Source organism: Poecilia mexicana, unplaced genomic scaffold, assembly GCF_051168715.1.
Source record: "Poecilia mexicana isolate PSO_F unplaced genomic scaffold, ASM5116871v1 scaffold_2, whole genome shotgun sequence".
Lineage (NCBI taxonomy): Eukaryota > Metazoa > Chordata > Actinopteri > Cyprinodontiformes > Poeciliidae > Poecilia > Poecilia mexicana.
In genome coordinates, this window is record NW_028263371.1 from 52,125,599 (window position 1) to 52,142,825 (window position 17,227).

The 17,227-nt window shown below is 37.7% G+C and overlaps 1 protein-coding gene and 1 pseudogene across 2 annotated transcripts in view; one reads left to right on the top strand and one right to left on the bottom strand.

Annotated features, from left to right (window-relative positions):
• The first annotated feature begins 460 nt into the window (after positions 1-460).
• On the top strand, positions 461-2,525 carry LOC106913639 (heat shock 70 kDa protein 12A-like; annotated as a pseudogene). The gene is made up of 3 exons (XR_015762006.1): positions 461-648; positions 723-895; positions 1,029-2,525. The product of XR_015762006.1 is annotated as a heat shock 70 kDa protein 12A-like (transcript).
• Positions 2,526-12,725: 10,200 nt separating this feature from the next.
• LOC106923415 (uncharacterized) overlaps positions 12,726-17,227 on the bottom strand; it is a 32,865-nt gene continuing 28,363 nt past the window's right edge. Inside the window, exons 21-26 of the mRNA XM_088002610.1 lie at positions 14,417-14,464; positions 14,207-14,254; positions 13,959-14,139; positions 13,777-13,878; positions 13,597-13,674; positions 12,726-13,494 (exon numbers count right to left, since the gene is read on the bottom strand). Coding sequence (XP_087858736.1) covers positions 13,297-13,494; positions 13,597-13,674; positions 13,777-13,878; positions 13,959-14,139; positions 14,207-14,254; positions 14,417-14,464 — 655 coding nt within the window. The 3' untranslated portion in view covers positions 12,726-13,296. The remainder of the gene's footprint in view (positions 13,495-13,596; positions 13,675-13,776; positions 13,879-13,958; positions 14,140-14,206; positions 14,255-14,416; positions 14,465-17,227) is intronic.

A 17,227-nucleotide genomic window follows, 5' to 3' on the forward strand; every position in this document is an offset into this window, starting at 1 on the left:
AATTGTTTATAAATGTTGCTTTGATAGATGTTTGAATATGGTTTCCAGTAACAAAAAAGTGTCTTATGATCGATTAAATGCGCTGATACGTCATTGTGCCTGCTAAACACATAAGGCTGAGTGGAGTGGTGTACCGCTCCAAGATGGCCGCCCTAAATCTTGTCAGCGACAATAGGCGAGAGCGGTCCATGAGGCGTCTATCCTTATATTATGTCTGTGGTTAACACCTCCCACCCGCCCACCCGCACCGCCACTTCCCCCCTCCAAGGATTCAGAATTCGACTCCCGTGAGTGAAAACGTAGACTGTCGATTGCTGTCAAAATCTGTCGTTGATGAGCTGAGTTTGCGTCAGAATACAGGGTCAAAAATCCCACTTTTCGTCCAGTGTTAGTAAATATTCTTCATATAATTGTGATATTCTAGGATCTTAATGAGAACCTTAAGATTAAAGCGAAAATGATAAGAAAATGACGGCTCTGAAGGTTTTCTCTGAATCCCTGAGATTCCTGAAGGATGACGCACTGAAAACAATCAATGCCAACAAAGCAGGTTCACCGTTCACAGCCTCTGACTTCACCTGGGTCCTGACGGTTCCTGCCATCTGGGATGAATCAGCAAAACAGTTCATGAAAGAAGCTGCAATTCAGGTAATATCAGGTTTTACAGAGACCAATGAAGTTCTGAAATGTTCAGCTTTGATTTTATTATATTCATTTTCTAGGCAGGAATTATAACAGAAGGAGATGATAAAAAACTGGTGATTACAACTGGAACCAGAAGCTGCTTCAGTCTGGTGTAAGAAGCTTCCAGCTGATGGATTCATCACACAGAACCACATCGCAAAGTCACTGGATCAGACTCCAGGAACTCAGTATGTTATTGCTGATTGTGGAGGTAACTGTCTGTAAAGCTGATGCTGCAGTAAAACATTTACCTTCACAATAATCCAGGGTTGACAGGATTGTTGTAGAAGACTAATATTGATCTACAATAAATCGAAAACTTTATCTCATTTTGTGGGTTTCAGGAGGAACCATTGACATCACTGTTCATAAAGTCCTGAAAGGAGGAGCCTTAAAGGAGCTGCACAAGGCATCTGGAAATGACCTGAGAGGACGAACTGTGGACAGAAAGTTCAAAAAGTTCCTCAGAGAAATATTCTTTCATGGAGTCTGGGATGAATATGAAGAAAAATATCCCAGTGAGGTTCAGAAGATGATGTATACTTTTACTAATCTCAAGCAGGTAGATGAGGATGTTGAGATCCAATGTCCAGATAGTCTGGGAGAACTGGCTGAGAAAAAGAAAGACATAGAAAAGTTCTTTGAGTCAATAGAAGGAGCTTCGTGGGATGAAGGATCTATCATAATCTCCAGAGAGAAACTGATAACTTTCTTTGATGAGATTCTTCAGGGCATCACTAAGAGTCTCAGAGAAATATTAAATAAAAATCTGAACATTGGCTTCATTCTCACAGTGGGGGGGTTAGCAGAAAGTCAAATAGTGCGGGAGCTCATTAATGAAGAGTTTAGTGAAGAATATAAAGTCCTGTGTCCTGCTAGACCTCAGGAAGCGATTCTTAGAGGAGCTGTGCTTTACCCATGTGGTGAACCTGTAGAAAGGTTTGATGAGTCTAAACATAAAAAGAGAAGTAAGACACATATGTTATGTGGGCTGGGATGAAACCAAAGGTATGTCCTTAATGTAGCCGATCTAAGTCATAAAATGATAACCATTAATTTCTTTAGGACTCAAAGCAAAGATCCAAAATATGTAGATGATTCGGGGAGTAGAAGAAGTAATTTTACTTAAAAGTTCTACTACACAAAAGAAATAAAGAACATAAAGTGGAACTGAAAGTAAAGTTTGGCTCCACAGAGATGACAGCTACAATGACTGACCACAGAACTGTAAAGAAAAGCACAAGTTCTATTTCACGAACTTATAAAAACTGCTTATTATATTTGACACTGCAACTCTTTACAGTTAAAAAACAAACAAACAGAAGAAATGTTTGGCAACTGTTTTCATATTATAGACTTCATTGCATAAATCAGACCTGTAACATCAAACAGTTTTGTGTTCAGGCACAAAATTATGCTTTTTACTTTTATAAAAAAGAAAGGACTTTTATTGAAGCATATTAATACCACAAATTTGTTTTCTATATTTATAAGAATAACCTTGTTTTTTTGTTTGCCAACGTTTATGAATAAATCATCAGACAAAACTTCACATTTTCTTTCTCCATCTATATTGTAGGCTATCCATGATGCAATTGAGCCTCCTTTTTTCCCTTGAATGTTTTATTTTGACAGACTAGTGAATCTCTAGTTTAATTAAACTGCATCTCGTCAATTGTTGGACATTCATATCTCCAGGGGTTCATTTCTGCTAAGCTCTGCATAAATCAGGGTTAAACTTTAATTACATCCAAATCAATTAAGATGATGATTGAAATTCTCTTCTTGTTAACTTTCTACTATGAATCCCTAAAAATCAATAAAGTGTTGTTGGAATAATAGTATGTTTGTTTTCATTTCCTTGTTTTCTCTATAGGATGATGCAGAAGTTGGTGTGTAGATATTAGTTTGGGTAAAAGGATATTTCTGCTTTCAGAAAATCTGATTTACCTCTCAAAGTACAAAAAATCCTCCTAGTTGCCAAAATTGTTTTGGAACTTTCTAAACTAAAGGCAAAATACAAAACAGTGTATGATTCGCAAACCTTTTATTATATTTGTAAAAACAAAAAACTTTTAAAGGCAAAAGAAAATTAAATTTACATATACTACAAAGCTTTGACAGAAGCTGTGTTGTCATTTAATTTCTGAAAACTAATTCTGTCTTTTTTGCACCTGTTTAGATATAGGTTAGTCATAAATGTGGTAAAGTAGTCCCTTTAAATCAGTGGTTTGGATGAATAAGCAAATACTCTGTTTTAAGGATTTACTCTTCTCTTGAAAAGTAGAATTATCTTGCTTTGACAGAGACGGTAGATAAGAAGCAGTGTCGCAAAAACCTCTGTCCATCCATCCATTTTCTTTACACCCTTGTCCCTTATTTGGGTCGGGAGGGCTGCTGGTTCCTATCTCCAGCTAACGTTCTGGGTGAGAGACGGGGTCACCCTGGACAGGTCGCCAGTCTGTCGCAGGGCAACACAGAGACAGATTACCATGCACACACACACTCACACCTAGGGACAATTCGGAGAGGCCAATTAACCTGACAATCATGTTTTTGTGGGAGGAAACCGGAGTACCCAGAGAAAACCCACGTATGCACAGGGAGAACATGCAAACTCCATGCAGAAAGACCGGGGCATGGAATCAAACCCAGAACCTTCTTACTGCAAGAAAATCCTTGGCTGGCAAGGCAACAGTGCTGCCTACGGCACGGGCCAAAAATTCTGAAATCCCCAAAATTAAAATGCAAGGAATAACTTGACAAAACATCTGAGTTCTTTCTTTGAGGTCAGTTTGTCTTTTGCCCTGGAAACTCTTAGTGACCCTGTCTTGAAGAATCGTATTTGGAAAGTTCAATTGTTCATTTTAAATCCATCTTTTTAGATTTTATTTATTCAACATAATTGTTACTAAAAAATCTTACATATTTATATCATATTTCAGGTTCAAAAGGCTTATTGGCAAAGTTTCATTTAAAATTTTTATGGTTTCAGTTTATGAAAGGATGTTTGGTTGGACTCCGTTTTGCAAAATGTAGCTTTAATTCCAACCCATCTTGGATATTTTTTAATCTTGCAAAAAAAAAAAAAAAGAAAGTTTTTCAAAAAACATTTGCCTGTGGCATTTGTGCTTCAGCATACAAAAATATACTCAAATTATTTGGCTAAAATAAGACTGAAACTAGAATAACTACAAAATACAAGTTTGTAAATGCATTTCAGTAAAAAGACTAGACATAAAACAAAATTGAAGTGAGCTGTCTAACGATAGCAATGAGTTGTGAGTCTGAAGCAGAGAAGGTAATGAGGAACAGGTGAGCAGCGTTCCCTACAGGGTCCCTAAACCTCAGAAAACCTTGTTCTAATATTTGTGAACCCAAATACAACAAGCAGACAGTGAAGAGGACAGAAACTGAGATCAGTGTCCGCAAATTAACGTGCAATAATAAATCCTAATATGTAACCTAAATTCTTAATGAAGAGTTCATCCAGTTAATTTACATAATGGACTATTGTCTTTTAAATACTGTGTATTCAATCCATGAAATTTCCACATTTATAATTCAAGCTCCTTACAGAAACCTTTAAAAGTCTTTTGACCCTAAAAAGGAGCATACTAGTAGATAAAATGTCATATTTTCTTAATCAAAACATTCTTTATTTTCTTTTTAATACTCTTGTTTTCCTTTTCCAGGATTTGCTACTGACCTGTTATTCTGTAATTGCACATTGGAGCTGCCGACTCTTTTAGTAACAAACATGAGGCTCCAAATGTTTTAAAAGGAATTTATTCTCCATGTCCTCCATTCTGGGCTGAGTTCTGTGCGCCCTCTGCAGGTGTTTCTATGTACTTCAATTCGTAGATCATGGGATGTCGGTGCACTCTACATGAAAAATTAACTATTTCAGTTAAACTGATGCTGAATATGGTTTAATAACATTTTCAGGAGGTTTCCAGTTTTTGCTAGCCTGGTTAAAACTATCTTCTTGTTCTGGATCAGGGCCGTGTTCAGAGTTAAAAAGGGGGTTTTATACAGCAAGATATCTTACAAGGTAACACCGATATTAATCAAGAATCTCATGTAGAACCCGATCATACCATATTGTCATCATTTAAAGACAATGCAAAGCAAATGTAGCCTATGTTTTCCCTGATGTATTGCTGTTGATGGTTTGCTGCTGATGATACTGTTGAGACTGTAGTTGTTAAAAACAACAATTTATTAATCTGTTATTACTGATAATAACAGATTAATTAATCTTATTTATAATAATAATAATAATAATAATAATAATAATAATAATAATAGTTATTATTATTAATAATAAATAATAAATACTAATTATTAATCAATAATAATTATTAATAATCTTATTATTAATCTTATTAATCTGAATTTTTTAGAGCAAAATTATCTGTAAAAAAGCTTCTAACTGATTAACATTAATCACTTGAATGTAGTCTGTATTTTCTACAGCCATGCATCAATGTAACAAAAAGAGTTTTCTCATTTCCTTCAGTTGAAACAAATCTTGGCAAGCATCAGTGTGTGAGTGCTGAACCTGCTGATCCAGTTACTGGTGTTCTTTCCGTATTATTTTCATTTCCAAAGAACTCACTGAATAAAAACAGAAACTCACGTGATGGGAGGATGGTATTTTACTGGACATGGATGAAGTAGAGTCATCAAACTGATCTTTGTCTCCTAAAGGTTAACTGTGTCATCCTTCACCCAGTATATGGCACTAGGAAAAACCTTCAGTCCCAAAATTCTGTTCCAAAGCTCTGTTTCATATTTAGTGGATTTCAGTGCCCAATAATTATTCTGGCAGTTTTTCTGTTATGATCTGAGATCTGCTGGTGTTTTTTGCTTTTTCATTTGTTTTCATTCTGATAATTTATAGTTTGTTCATTAATGTTGTTGAGGTTTTACATATAGTTTAACTGAGTTGTGTCTTTTTTTATTTATTTCTTCTGTTCTCCCTGCTCCCAAACTGTTACTGTTATCATGGCCCCTTGCAACAGCAGAAAGCACATTCAGCAGCAAGTTTACAAGGTAGTTTGACAACACAAAGATCTCTTCCTGACTCTGTTTAGTTGTTTTGGCTGGTGTGGTGAATTTCTTCAGATGGCAGTAGAAATATATATTCCTATCTAATCGCATCTAATAATCTCGACTAAAGACTAGTTTCATTTGGAACCTGTAGAGTTGATCTCAGGTTAGTGTTTGGCAAAGATGAGAAGGAAACATTTGTGTGAAGGTGTGTTGGACCTGATGATCCAGTTTCTGACATTCCTGTTTTTATCATTCTTTGAGTTTCCAGAGAAGTCACTGTGAATCAAACCAGAAACTCTGTGGAGGGGAATTTGTCTTACAATACAGTAATAAAGAGTCATAAAAATAAGACTTTAAGAATAACTTCAAGGTAGTGTTGAGAATGAAAATCTCAATCGATGAATCATAATTTGTATTGACACACGGAGCATAAAATCAGCCAAGAAAAGCATTCAGACTTTACTTATTTTATTAACTTTCAGCGCTGAAAGGAGATGCTTTTCCGAGAAGAGTTTCTAAAAAAGTCTGTGCAGCGTCTGAGGAGAAGGAGGAGGGTAGCTGATTATATGGAATGAAGACACTCCCTGAAATCACACCATGTCTCTGTGGCCTGATAAGTTTTTTTTGATCCCAGGCTTAGTTTATGGACTGAACAGACAGAAACAGTTACCATTATACATTTTGAACTGTTGATTTTATTTTTGAACCATTTTTTTAAAAGTGTTGATTTAATTTTGAACCATTTTTTAATTGTAAAGTGTTGATTTTATTTTTGAAACCTTATTTTGAAGCGTTGATTTTATTATTGAATCCTTATTTATTTTTGAAGTGTTGATTTTATTTTTGAACCCTTATTTATTTTGAAGTGTTGATTGTCTGAAAGACCTTACACATGAATTGCCCCATGTGGGGTTTGAACCGATGACCTCAGGATTACCGGCACGATGCTCTAACCTGCTGAGCTAACTCACCTACCTTACAAACTGTTGAGATTCCATGGATTTAAGAAGAACTTACATGATCTTACCACAATGGAGATTTGATAAAAGTGCTTATATTCTAATGTTTTTCAAAACAACATACATAATATTTTATTTTCCAGAGATCTTGTATTTTGAAGTGTTGATATTATTTTTGAACCATTTTTAATTTTCAAGTGATTGTATTTCAGAGATATTTTTTTATTTAATGTCTTAATTTTATTTTTGAACCATCTTTTATTTGTAAGTATTGATTTTATTTTTTAGCCATTTAACCAAGTCTCTGTAGAACCATTTGTCTCTGCTAATGACATCTTCAATACATTTTTTGATCCCAGGCTTAGTTTATGGACTGTAATGTGAAATTGGGCACAATTATAAGTCTGACAGTTTGTTCACCAAGTTACTGTGCTCTCTGAGAGGATCTGTGGTATAAGTATTTGCCATTGTTCCATGACCATCATTGACATTAGTCTCTAACAAAATGTGGATCATCTACCAGGAACACTGCAAAGAGCATGAGTTTCTGTAGTGTAGTGGTTATCATGTTGGCTTTACACGCAAAAGGTCTCTGGTTCAAAACCAGACAGAAACAGATTTTTGCATGTTCTATTCATCACAGGTGTTTACTAAAGGTCAACAAGGGTTCTGTGGTGTCATGGTCTATACTCTGAATCCAGGCATCTGAGTGCAAACCTCAGTTGAAATTTTCATGCGTTGCATCTCACATCATCAACTTTGGAACCTCAAACTGAAACAGAGTAGAGAAGTTCAGTTCCTGTAGTTTAGTGGTTATCATGTTTGCTTTACACGCAAAAGGTCTCTGGTTCAAAACCAGACGGAAACAGTTTTTGTAGGTTATGCATCTCTTGGGGTGCAGTGAGACAACAAGAGCCTTCCTCTTTTGTGATGGTTCATTTGCCAATCGACTTCAATGTTGGCTTCTTTGAAATCAAATCTACTTTACTTCAGTTACCAATTGGCAGTTCTATGGCGTAATGCACATGTGTCAAACTCAAGGCCCGCGGGCCACATATGGCCCCCCCAGCAATTTATAGGCCAATGATTGACTTAAAATAGGTTTTGAGCACGAATTGACTACAAACTACATCTCAACCAAAGGTTTGTAATGCGCTTCCTAACCAGATGCTCCAAAGCGTCCGGTCCATAACTCTTCAACACGCCGTCAGCTCTCGGTCAGAAAGACGCATTTAGTTCAGAGCCCATCAGATGATATTCAGAAAGGATTTTCTAAATTAATAGATTTCAGTTGCCTCTGAGACTAAATCTTTGCGTAAAGTCTATAATGTCTGCCCATGTGACTTGTTTTTATTTGTTTGCTTACCTTTAAACACTGATTTAAATATTGTAATTTTTAAACTGATCAGTAATTTTACATCCATGGAAACTCAAATGTAATATTTAAAACTTCAATACATAAAATCAGTTATTTAACAATATGAGGTGGTGTTTAATTTATTTTTAACATTGTATTTTCATACATTTATGCTAATGGTGCCCAAGTCTAGTTTTCCAGAGCTACCATCTGCAGCTTTAGATGCGTTCCTTCTCTAACACACCTGGACCATTGACTCATTATAAGCCTCTACAGAACTGAATGAAGGAAGTCAATCTTTTGTCTGGGGTGTTTTAGCAGGGATGCACTCCTGATCTGTACCGTCAATGTGGCCCGTTAAGGGGGGCCAATATGCTGAAGTGGCCCTCGGTGAAATTGAGTTTGACACCCCTGCCTTATAGGGTTATGATCTATCCACTCCGCCAGGTGGCAGATTAAATATCAAGGTATTGGTAACCATAGCTACCTTGTCTTTCACAGCCGTCCGTCGCACGTCTCATCACCCTTATCACAAATAAAAACACCTCAGGGTCTATAGAAACTCAGCCACGCATTTATCTTCAACCGCATTGATAACTGCAGCAGCGTCGTAGTTAAATCCAGGGAGATGCAGCTTATCACTCCAGTTCCAAAGATTTCTCATTGGCTGTTTCAGCTCGGAGAACAGACCTTAAACACTGTTCGTCCAGAGACCTCGATCGGTCTAGCTCCTTAACCCATTAAAGATCTGATCCATCAACCTTCTGCTCCACCCTGGTCCTCCGGGTCTGACCTGCTCTGCCTCCCCAGAACGAAACAAGCAGCACTTAGCCTTGTGCACGTCAAACGAGGGAAAATTTCTGAAAATATAACAGCCAAATCAGACATATTTTAAATCTTGTTTAAATTCTACATATATAGCTGCTTTGTTGCATAATTTATGAATCTTTGACGAGTAATGTCAGCACTTGGAAAGGGTGTCTCCTTTCTGTGTGATTCGGGGTACTCCGGGCTAGCCTGCTGCAGAAAGGTTCTACAGGACACAAACTGAACTACAATTTCACCCCTACCTTTGACTAGTCCCAGGTCTTACATCTTTAAGGTGCCTTTCACCCCCACCCAAGCCTTCCTCCTTCTCGTCATTTAGCAGTCCCCATTACCTCTGCTATACTTGCAGGTCATTCCAACAACCATTCAACAGTATTTCTCAAGTCCTTCACCCAGCGGCGTAGGAAGCGGGGGGGACATGTCCCCCCCAATATTGAAGCCAGGTGGATATGTCCCCCCCAAAAAATTGTACCGCAAAATATTGGATTTTGACATTTTTTTAACTAGCGTGCTTTTATTTTGAAGGCGCAGCATCGCGTTACGTCACGGTACTCCCCCTCCCCTCTCTGAACTGCTGAGTGAGCACTCAGAAGGGAGGGGAAACAGCGACACAGAAGTCAGAAACTTGTGAATGAGGTAAAATGGTCTGTCGGGAATGCTGCTATGAACATCGCTTATTCATAACGTCTTGTTGTCAGTTCACTTTCATATATAGAAACTGAATCTTTTTGGTTTAGTCATCTTAGTCTTGGGATGATCACTCATCCAATATTTAACTGCTAACTTTCTCTAGACGTTTGCTACGCTAGCCAAAATGTCTTTTTTTTTATATCTCATTTCAGTACAATGCCACCACCAACTAAAAGGCTGAAACAGCAGCAGGACTTACTCAGCTTTTTTAAAAAGAGTAACGTCAGTGTGAGTAACAGTCACAACACAAGGGCAAGACCTGTGTTGCCCTTGTGTTGAAATTAGCCCGGTCTGGCCGTGCGTTTTACGAGGATTTTTTTATTTTTTGCGTGGTTTTGCTTCGCCGAAATGGACAGATATTATACCTGCCGCGCTCCTGATCGTTAGTTAAAACCACAGGGAGAGTTAATTTTAATTCTTAGCAGCGGCTAACCAACTAATTAACTTCTGCACTTTTATTTCCTCAAATAAACTGCTGGCTCCTCTTTTTAGACTATAAATAGATTAACACAACATTGACAACTCTGTAGTTTTCTCTGTTCTGTACTGCAAACTGGAATTAAAGGCGCCATTTCTACCAAAGGTCTGGACAGACTGGCGACCTGTCTAGGGTGTACCCCACACCAGCACCTCCCGACCCCACTAAGGGACAAGGGTGTACAGAAAATGGAAGGATAGATGGATTTCTACCAAAGGTTTAGAATGCGTTTTTGAACCAGATGCTTCAAAGCACCCTGTCCATAGTTCTTCAACACACTGTCAGCTCCCTGTCAGAAAGACTTTAGTTCAGAGTCCATGAGATAATACTCTGAAAGGATTTTAAAGAAGGTCGCTGGTTGATCTTTAGATGCTGTGAACTCACAGCATCTAAAGATCACTGACCTGAGAAGTGACTGAATCTTTGGTTTGACAGTGACCTCTGTTGGCAACAATCTGTGACTGCAGCTTCCTCAGAATTGCTTCCCTACTAAAGGAATTGAAAAGTGTGAAATAATATTAATGAAAGCTCATCGACATCTTTTGTTCATTCAGAATAAAGGACAATCTACATTTCAGTGTTGTAGTACTCGAGATTGGTCTTGGTCTTGAGACCATTGTTTGATGGTCTCGGACTCGACCGCATTTTGTCTCGGTCTCGGGCGCTGAGGACTCGGCATTTTAGTTCAAAACCAGTCGAGACCGCAACTGTGAAAATATCACTAAACCTACAGCATACTGTCCAGTTTATTTGTTAACATCTTTGTTTTCAGTGGATACAAAACGCACCAATTAAAATCCAACCAATAACGTGACCTGCCAATTACGTGTTTCTGTTTCTCCTCCCTCCCCCACCCCTCCCCACCTTTCACTTGCACGCGGCGCTCCAAGACATGCGCAGTGGTTTTCTATCAGCAGCAGAAGATGTCGGTCTAATAGACGGTAATAGAATACTGCTGCATTCTATTCCGATGGCGACAGCTTTCACAGACGGTGGGGACAACGTCTAACTTTTTTCGTCACTTAGAAAAGAAGCTCATAGAAAGGTAAGCTCCGTTGACATGATGTTAGCAAAGCTAGCTGTATAGGGACACATAAGCATTTGTGATGGGAAAAAAAAGTCACTCACTGCACTGAATTATTGTGCGGAGATGTTGACTGACTTGTCGCAAATATGAGACAACACTGTGTCCAAAAGTCTTAAATATATTGATGCGACATTCAGGAACAGTACGATTCATCTGCTCATCTCTTTACTTATTAGATAGGACTGGAGTGTCGCTGAGAGCCGTTGTTCTATCAGATTACCATAGCATACATGCTATTCTGACAGCCTGCGCATTAAGAAGTCTGACAGTCAGAGGAGTTGTCAGTTCATCATACGCAACAAGTTATGACTAAAATAAGTCATTAAATTGTTTTCCATGATAACTATGTAGATATACATGAATTGTCGTGGTTTCAAAGTGTATTTAAAGCAAGGTCTGGCTGCAGCTGCAGTCAACTACAACACACGCCCCTGTAAAACTCATTAACTTATTTAACTGCTAATTCAGGATGCTATACAACTGTTAATAAAGTGTATGATGATCTACATCATGATTCTATGTTACTAATTAAATAAAATTATATGGTAATGACGTGTCTGACAAATATAGCCGTGAGTTCGTGCTAAGCGTATGATGCTCTGACAGCATATGCTGACCTGACAGAACACTCTTCTTTGTTCTTGTAATCCTCTGCGTACACTGCAGTAGCTATCATTATTTTATTTAATTATGTACATTGATATTTTTTTAATTAACAAAATAAAACACAAGAATGAAAGAGCACGCAGAGCATGCACATTGCTCTTTGATTGTTTTTGTTCAAAGTGGCAGCTGTAATGTGTGCCATGGTGTCAGACTACCTGGCTTCATGTGGGAGAGAGGGTGAGAACAGTCACGGTGAGAGTCTTGTGATTGGTTACTTCTTGCTTGTTGCTCCTTGGTCAGTGTTCATAGTTGAGCGTTATTTACCATCAGGGCATTGCCTCAATTGCTTTGTTTAATGGTTTCTGACATGAGCAAACGCCCAGGGCGTTATCTTTTTAGGGATGGCACGAGACCGCCGCAGATTGTAGCACAGATAGAAGCAAAGCAGAACAGAGTTTATTCTGCTTTTAATATTGGTTAAATTTATAAAGTATTTAATATCTAGGTGTTTTTATGGGAATATGGATCTTTCAGATCAATTTGAGAAGCAGTTTTGATCATACTTCACATTTCATCGTATCATGTAGCATGGGGCGCTGGTCTTGGTCTTGACTCGGTCTCAACTTCCCTCGGTCTTGGTCTTGACTTGGTCTTGCACCCTAAAAGTCTTGGTCTTGTCTCGGTCTCGATACACTCTGGTCTTGGTCTTGTCTCGGTCTCGATACACTCTGGTCTTGGTCTTGTCTTGGTCTCGGGTTAGGTGGTCTTGACCACAACACTGCTACATTTTATAATGTTGTGCAATATGTAGGACCTAAACCTAAACTCCAAATCCAGATATTGATTCTTTTTTTTATTCATCAATAGCAATCATGTTTTTGGACCTAGACAAAACCCCAATAAGGAAAGGGATAACTTGTGATTTGAACCCAGGATCTTTTTTGTTTCCTCCAAAGCAGAAGTGGCAACCACTCCATCTCCATTCAGCTGTTTTTTATTAAAATGAAAATAAAATTGATAATGAACACATTTATGTAAGAGGTATTTGTTTGGAAAACTTGGATTAGATCTCTGAAGTCAACATCTACATACAATCTTAAAAATTATTGCTGTGACTGCAGGGATAATAACATCCAGAGGGATTTTTGTTTGCTGGTTTGTTGATTTCCATATCTCTGGTCATAGATTGGTACCTTGACTTGGACATAATTTAACTCAATTTCACAAACATTCCACACTACAAAACCAAACTCCCTGCAGAAAATGCATTTGAAGATTAATATCTATATTAACATGATGTGTGTTTTCTAAGAATCTTCATTAGGCTTTTGTCAGAGCGCAGCAGAAAAAAATAGAAATAACTCCAGGTATTAAAATACAACAGGTATTACACCTCTAAGAACTTCAGATTTAAAGTGAAAAGAATTCCCAATTTTTTTCTAGTTTCTTCATTCATCCTGTTATACAAAAGAAACCCCCCACAATACAATAATTAAGAAACGGGAAGTGATGTCAGAATCTGTTTTCTTCATTGCTGCATCTGCTTTCTCTACATGACAGACGGTTTGATTTCTCTAGGAAAAATATCCCAGGAGTCAAACCCAGGAACATGGTTCTTCCAGTCCGGCTGAAGAGGAGGATTGTTTAAAGCCATCAAGCAGCTCAGCCAGTAGCATTCAGAGGTCAGAGGTCTCAGATCCTCCTTCACTTCCTCTGGAAATTCATCTAAACATTCTGGAAAACCAGTCTGAGAAGGAAATGTTCAATGTTACACACTGATTGATATATTAGACCTATAAATGTCTCTGTGTTCTGTTTGGTTTCCAAACTGGATCATCTGTAAACTTACCTTCAGAAGTTCTTCTTTGTTGGTGTGGAACAGCGTCATCTGCAGGTTCTGAACTGTTAGCTGTCTGTACTCTTTAACCTGGAACACAGAAAGCTGCTTCTTACATACTTACTCTACTTACATACCTCATCATGCTGCTTTAGTGATTCTGTGCAGAAAGCTGTTCTACAGTCCAGTTACCTTCTGAGGAGTCGGTTCACTGCTGGACTCAGACTGTTGGAACATTTCTTCTATCTGCTGCCTCCTTCTCTTCATTTCATCTGATGCATTTCCAAATGTTTTCTACAAACATCAGTTCAACATCAAGTGAGACCCACAGTGACATTAAACCCAGCAGGTAAACCTCCTGAGATCAGATCTACCTCAATCAGATCTTTGGCCTCTTTTGGGTTCCTCTTCCTGAACTTCAGCTGATCTTTGACCTTTGGCCACTGCAGCAGTTTCAGCTTGTCGTACATCTCAGTCAGTCTGGTTTTACTGACCGGGTTGTTCATGCTCTCAGTGTCTCCTGTTTTCAGTGAAGCTGCTACCTGAGCTGCCAGCCTGTCAGACAGTTAGTTTGGTTATTTATGCAGCAGGTCAGTAAATATGATGTTTCATCTTTATGTACCTGTCTTTCACCAATTTCAGTTCTTCTTCTGTTTTGGCCGTTTCAGACCTGTGGAGGGAAAAATGAAGCTTTGAGGGACACATCATTTGAGTTCAGTTATAATTAAATATTGATCTAATATTAACAGTTGAATACAGACCTCCAGAGACAAACCATTAAGTTAAATATTAGCTAATAAGTGGCTACACAAAATAACAGAACATTTCTTACCGGGCCTCATTGAGCTTCTCTTTGTAAAACGTCTCCATCTGAGTCATTCTGTGTTAAAAGATTAAAATAATTAGTTCGCTGATCACTGGTTATTCATGGTATTTTATGGTTAATATAAAAAAGCAGAACTTTCTTTGTGTTCACATCCTCTTTAATGTTCTGATTCGCAAACAACTAATGTCTTAAGGTACGTCTTTGTGTCTTATTGCTTTGAAGATGAGTTTAGCCCAAATAATCAAAACTAATTCACAGCCTGCTGCAATGGATGGATAGATATAGATGGATATAAGACAGAAAAATTTGTATATAAATAAGAAGATTGAGGTAATGACGAGGGAGGCAGCTCTTCACTACATTTTCTACTTATTTTTTAATATAAAAGTAAAAATGTCTTCTTTTAAAAGGCTTTTATTTTGAAATTATATATCACATGTGTCTGATATTTTCTGGTTGTCTAATAGAGGTCTCCCTCTGTCATCCAGAAGTGAGAGAAGTCACTGGAAACAAAGTTTTTCAGTAATGAGCATGGTAAATTAGGGGGGAAAAAATGACTTTTTTGATAGACTTTTATTTTGAAATTACACATCAGATCATGTTGCCACTTTCTGGTTCTGTTCTAGAGGTGTCCCTCTGTCCCCCAGAAGTGGTAGCAATTATTGGATACAGAGAGTTTCTCAGCAACGGTCACGGCAACTTACAGGCAAAAGATTAAAAAGGACATTTTTGATAGGCTTTTATTTTGAAATTATATATTAGATCTTGTTGCCTCTTTCAGGTTCTGTTCTAGAGGTGTCCCTCTGTCACCCAGAAGTGGTTTCAGTCATTGGAAACAGAGAGTTTCTCAGCAATAAGCATGGCAACTTAGGGGGAAAAACATGTAAAGTACTTTTTTGAAAGTGTTTTATTTTGAAATTATACATCAGATATTGTTGCCTCTCTCAGGTTCTGTTCTAGAGGTGTCCCTCTGTCCCCCAGAAGTGGTAGCAATCATTGGAAAGAGAAAGTTTCTCAGCAACGGTCAAGGCAACTTGCGGGGAAAAGATCAAAAAGGACTTTTTGGAAAGGCTTTTATTTTGAAATTATACATCAGATATTGTTGCCTCTTTCAGGTTCTGTTCTGGAGGTGTCCCTCTGTCACCCACAGGTGGTTGCAGTCATTGGAAACAGAGAGTTTCTCAGCAATAAGCATGGCAACTTAGGGGGAAAAACATTTAAAGTACTTTTTTGAAAGTGTTTTATTTTGAAATTATACATCAGATCAAGTTGCCTCTCTCAGGTTCTGTTCTAGAGGTGTCCCTCTGTCCCCCAGAAGTGGTAACAATCATTGGAAAGAGAAAGTTTCTCAGCAACGGTCAAGGCAACTTGCGGGGAAAAGATCAAAAAGGACTTTTTTGAAAGGCTTTTATTTTGAAATTATACATCAGCTATTGTTGCCTCTTTCAGGTTCTGTTCTGGAGGTGTCCCTCTGTCACCCACAGGTGGTTGCAGTCATTGGAAACAGAGAGTTTCTTAGCAATAAGCATGGCAACTTAGGGGGAAAAGATACAAAGTACTATTTTAATGGTCTTTAATTAATTTTGAATTATATATCAGATCTAGTTGCAAATTTCTGATATATATATGTAGAGAGAGAGGAGAGAGTTTAGTATTTATTTTGTATTAGTTTTTCAGCAAATATTATTTTCTGTTTGCAAATGCAGCGGCTGGAAACCTATTTTGAGTAGCTCAAACATGGACCGGATGTGCACTTTTATTGTGAAAACAGCACGTAAATGGGTGTACCATAATGTCTTGAGCTACTGCGCACTTGTAAATTGTGTGCTGGGCCGGCTGGATGCAGAGCTGGCTAGCTTTACCGCGGTCTTCTTGGTGCATGTTACCCAGGAGAGCGGCGTTCTGGAGGAGCTGCAGACGTAACATCTGTCCGTTTCGGAGAAGCGAAACCAGGCAAAAATAAAAAATCCTGGTAAAAGCGCACACCGGGTAAACACTCACAGAGTTCAGTTGATCTGTTTGGATCAGACAGATCCAACTGACTGATGAATTAGCGCAGATTTTTCTGCAGATGGAGACCAGGAGGAAGTTGTTCAGACCCCAGAGGGTGAAGTGCTGGTAATGTAAGTGAAGTTGCATAATTTAATTTATTATAAGTTATTCGGCCCACAGTCAGTGGTTTTTGTCACTACGGAGAAAAATGTAGATGGGTGATTCTATAATTGCAGATACATTTGATGTCCAGAGTCATTATTTTTGGTCTGGTATATTAAAATATTTCAATTTTTAAATGTTTTCGTAATTTATTACTCATTTTAATGGATCATAATATTTAACAAGTAAAAACATTTAAGTAAATACATTTAAAATTGTTTTATATAGCTGAAAAACCAAGACTTGTCGTCCATCATTTTTTAACCTGAAAAATGATGCAAAAACCTATGTTTTATTATTTTTCTTTGGTGAATTTGTTTTTTCTATCTTTTTTTAAACTGCCTAAATGGTCAATTTAATAAAATCACATTAAATTAACTCAAAATACCCTTGTTTCTGAAAAAATATGTGTCCGAGAATTTTTTTAACTCTGTTACCATATGGTTTTGTCCCTGTAAATCTGGGAAATTGCCTTCTACGGCTATATAAACTGCATAAAATTAAGTCATTTACTTTTACTGATAAGACCTGAAACACACAGAGGTCTATGTGCCATTCTCTGGGAAATATTTTAGTTTGAAAATCACAATCACCAGGTGTTATCGTTTTCAACGTCAATCTTGTTACCAAAGAATCATGAGAAAAATACCACAGATTTTTGAT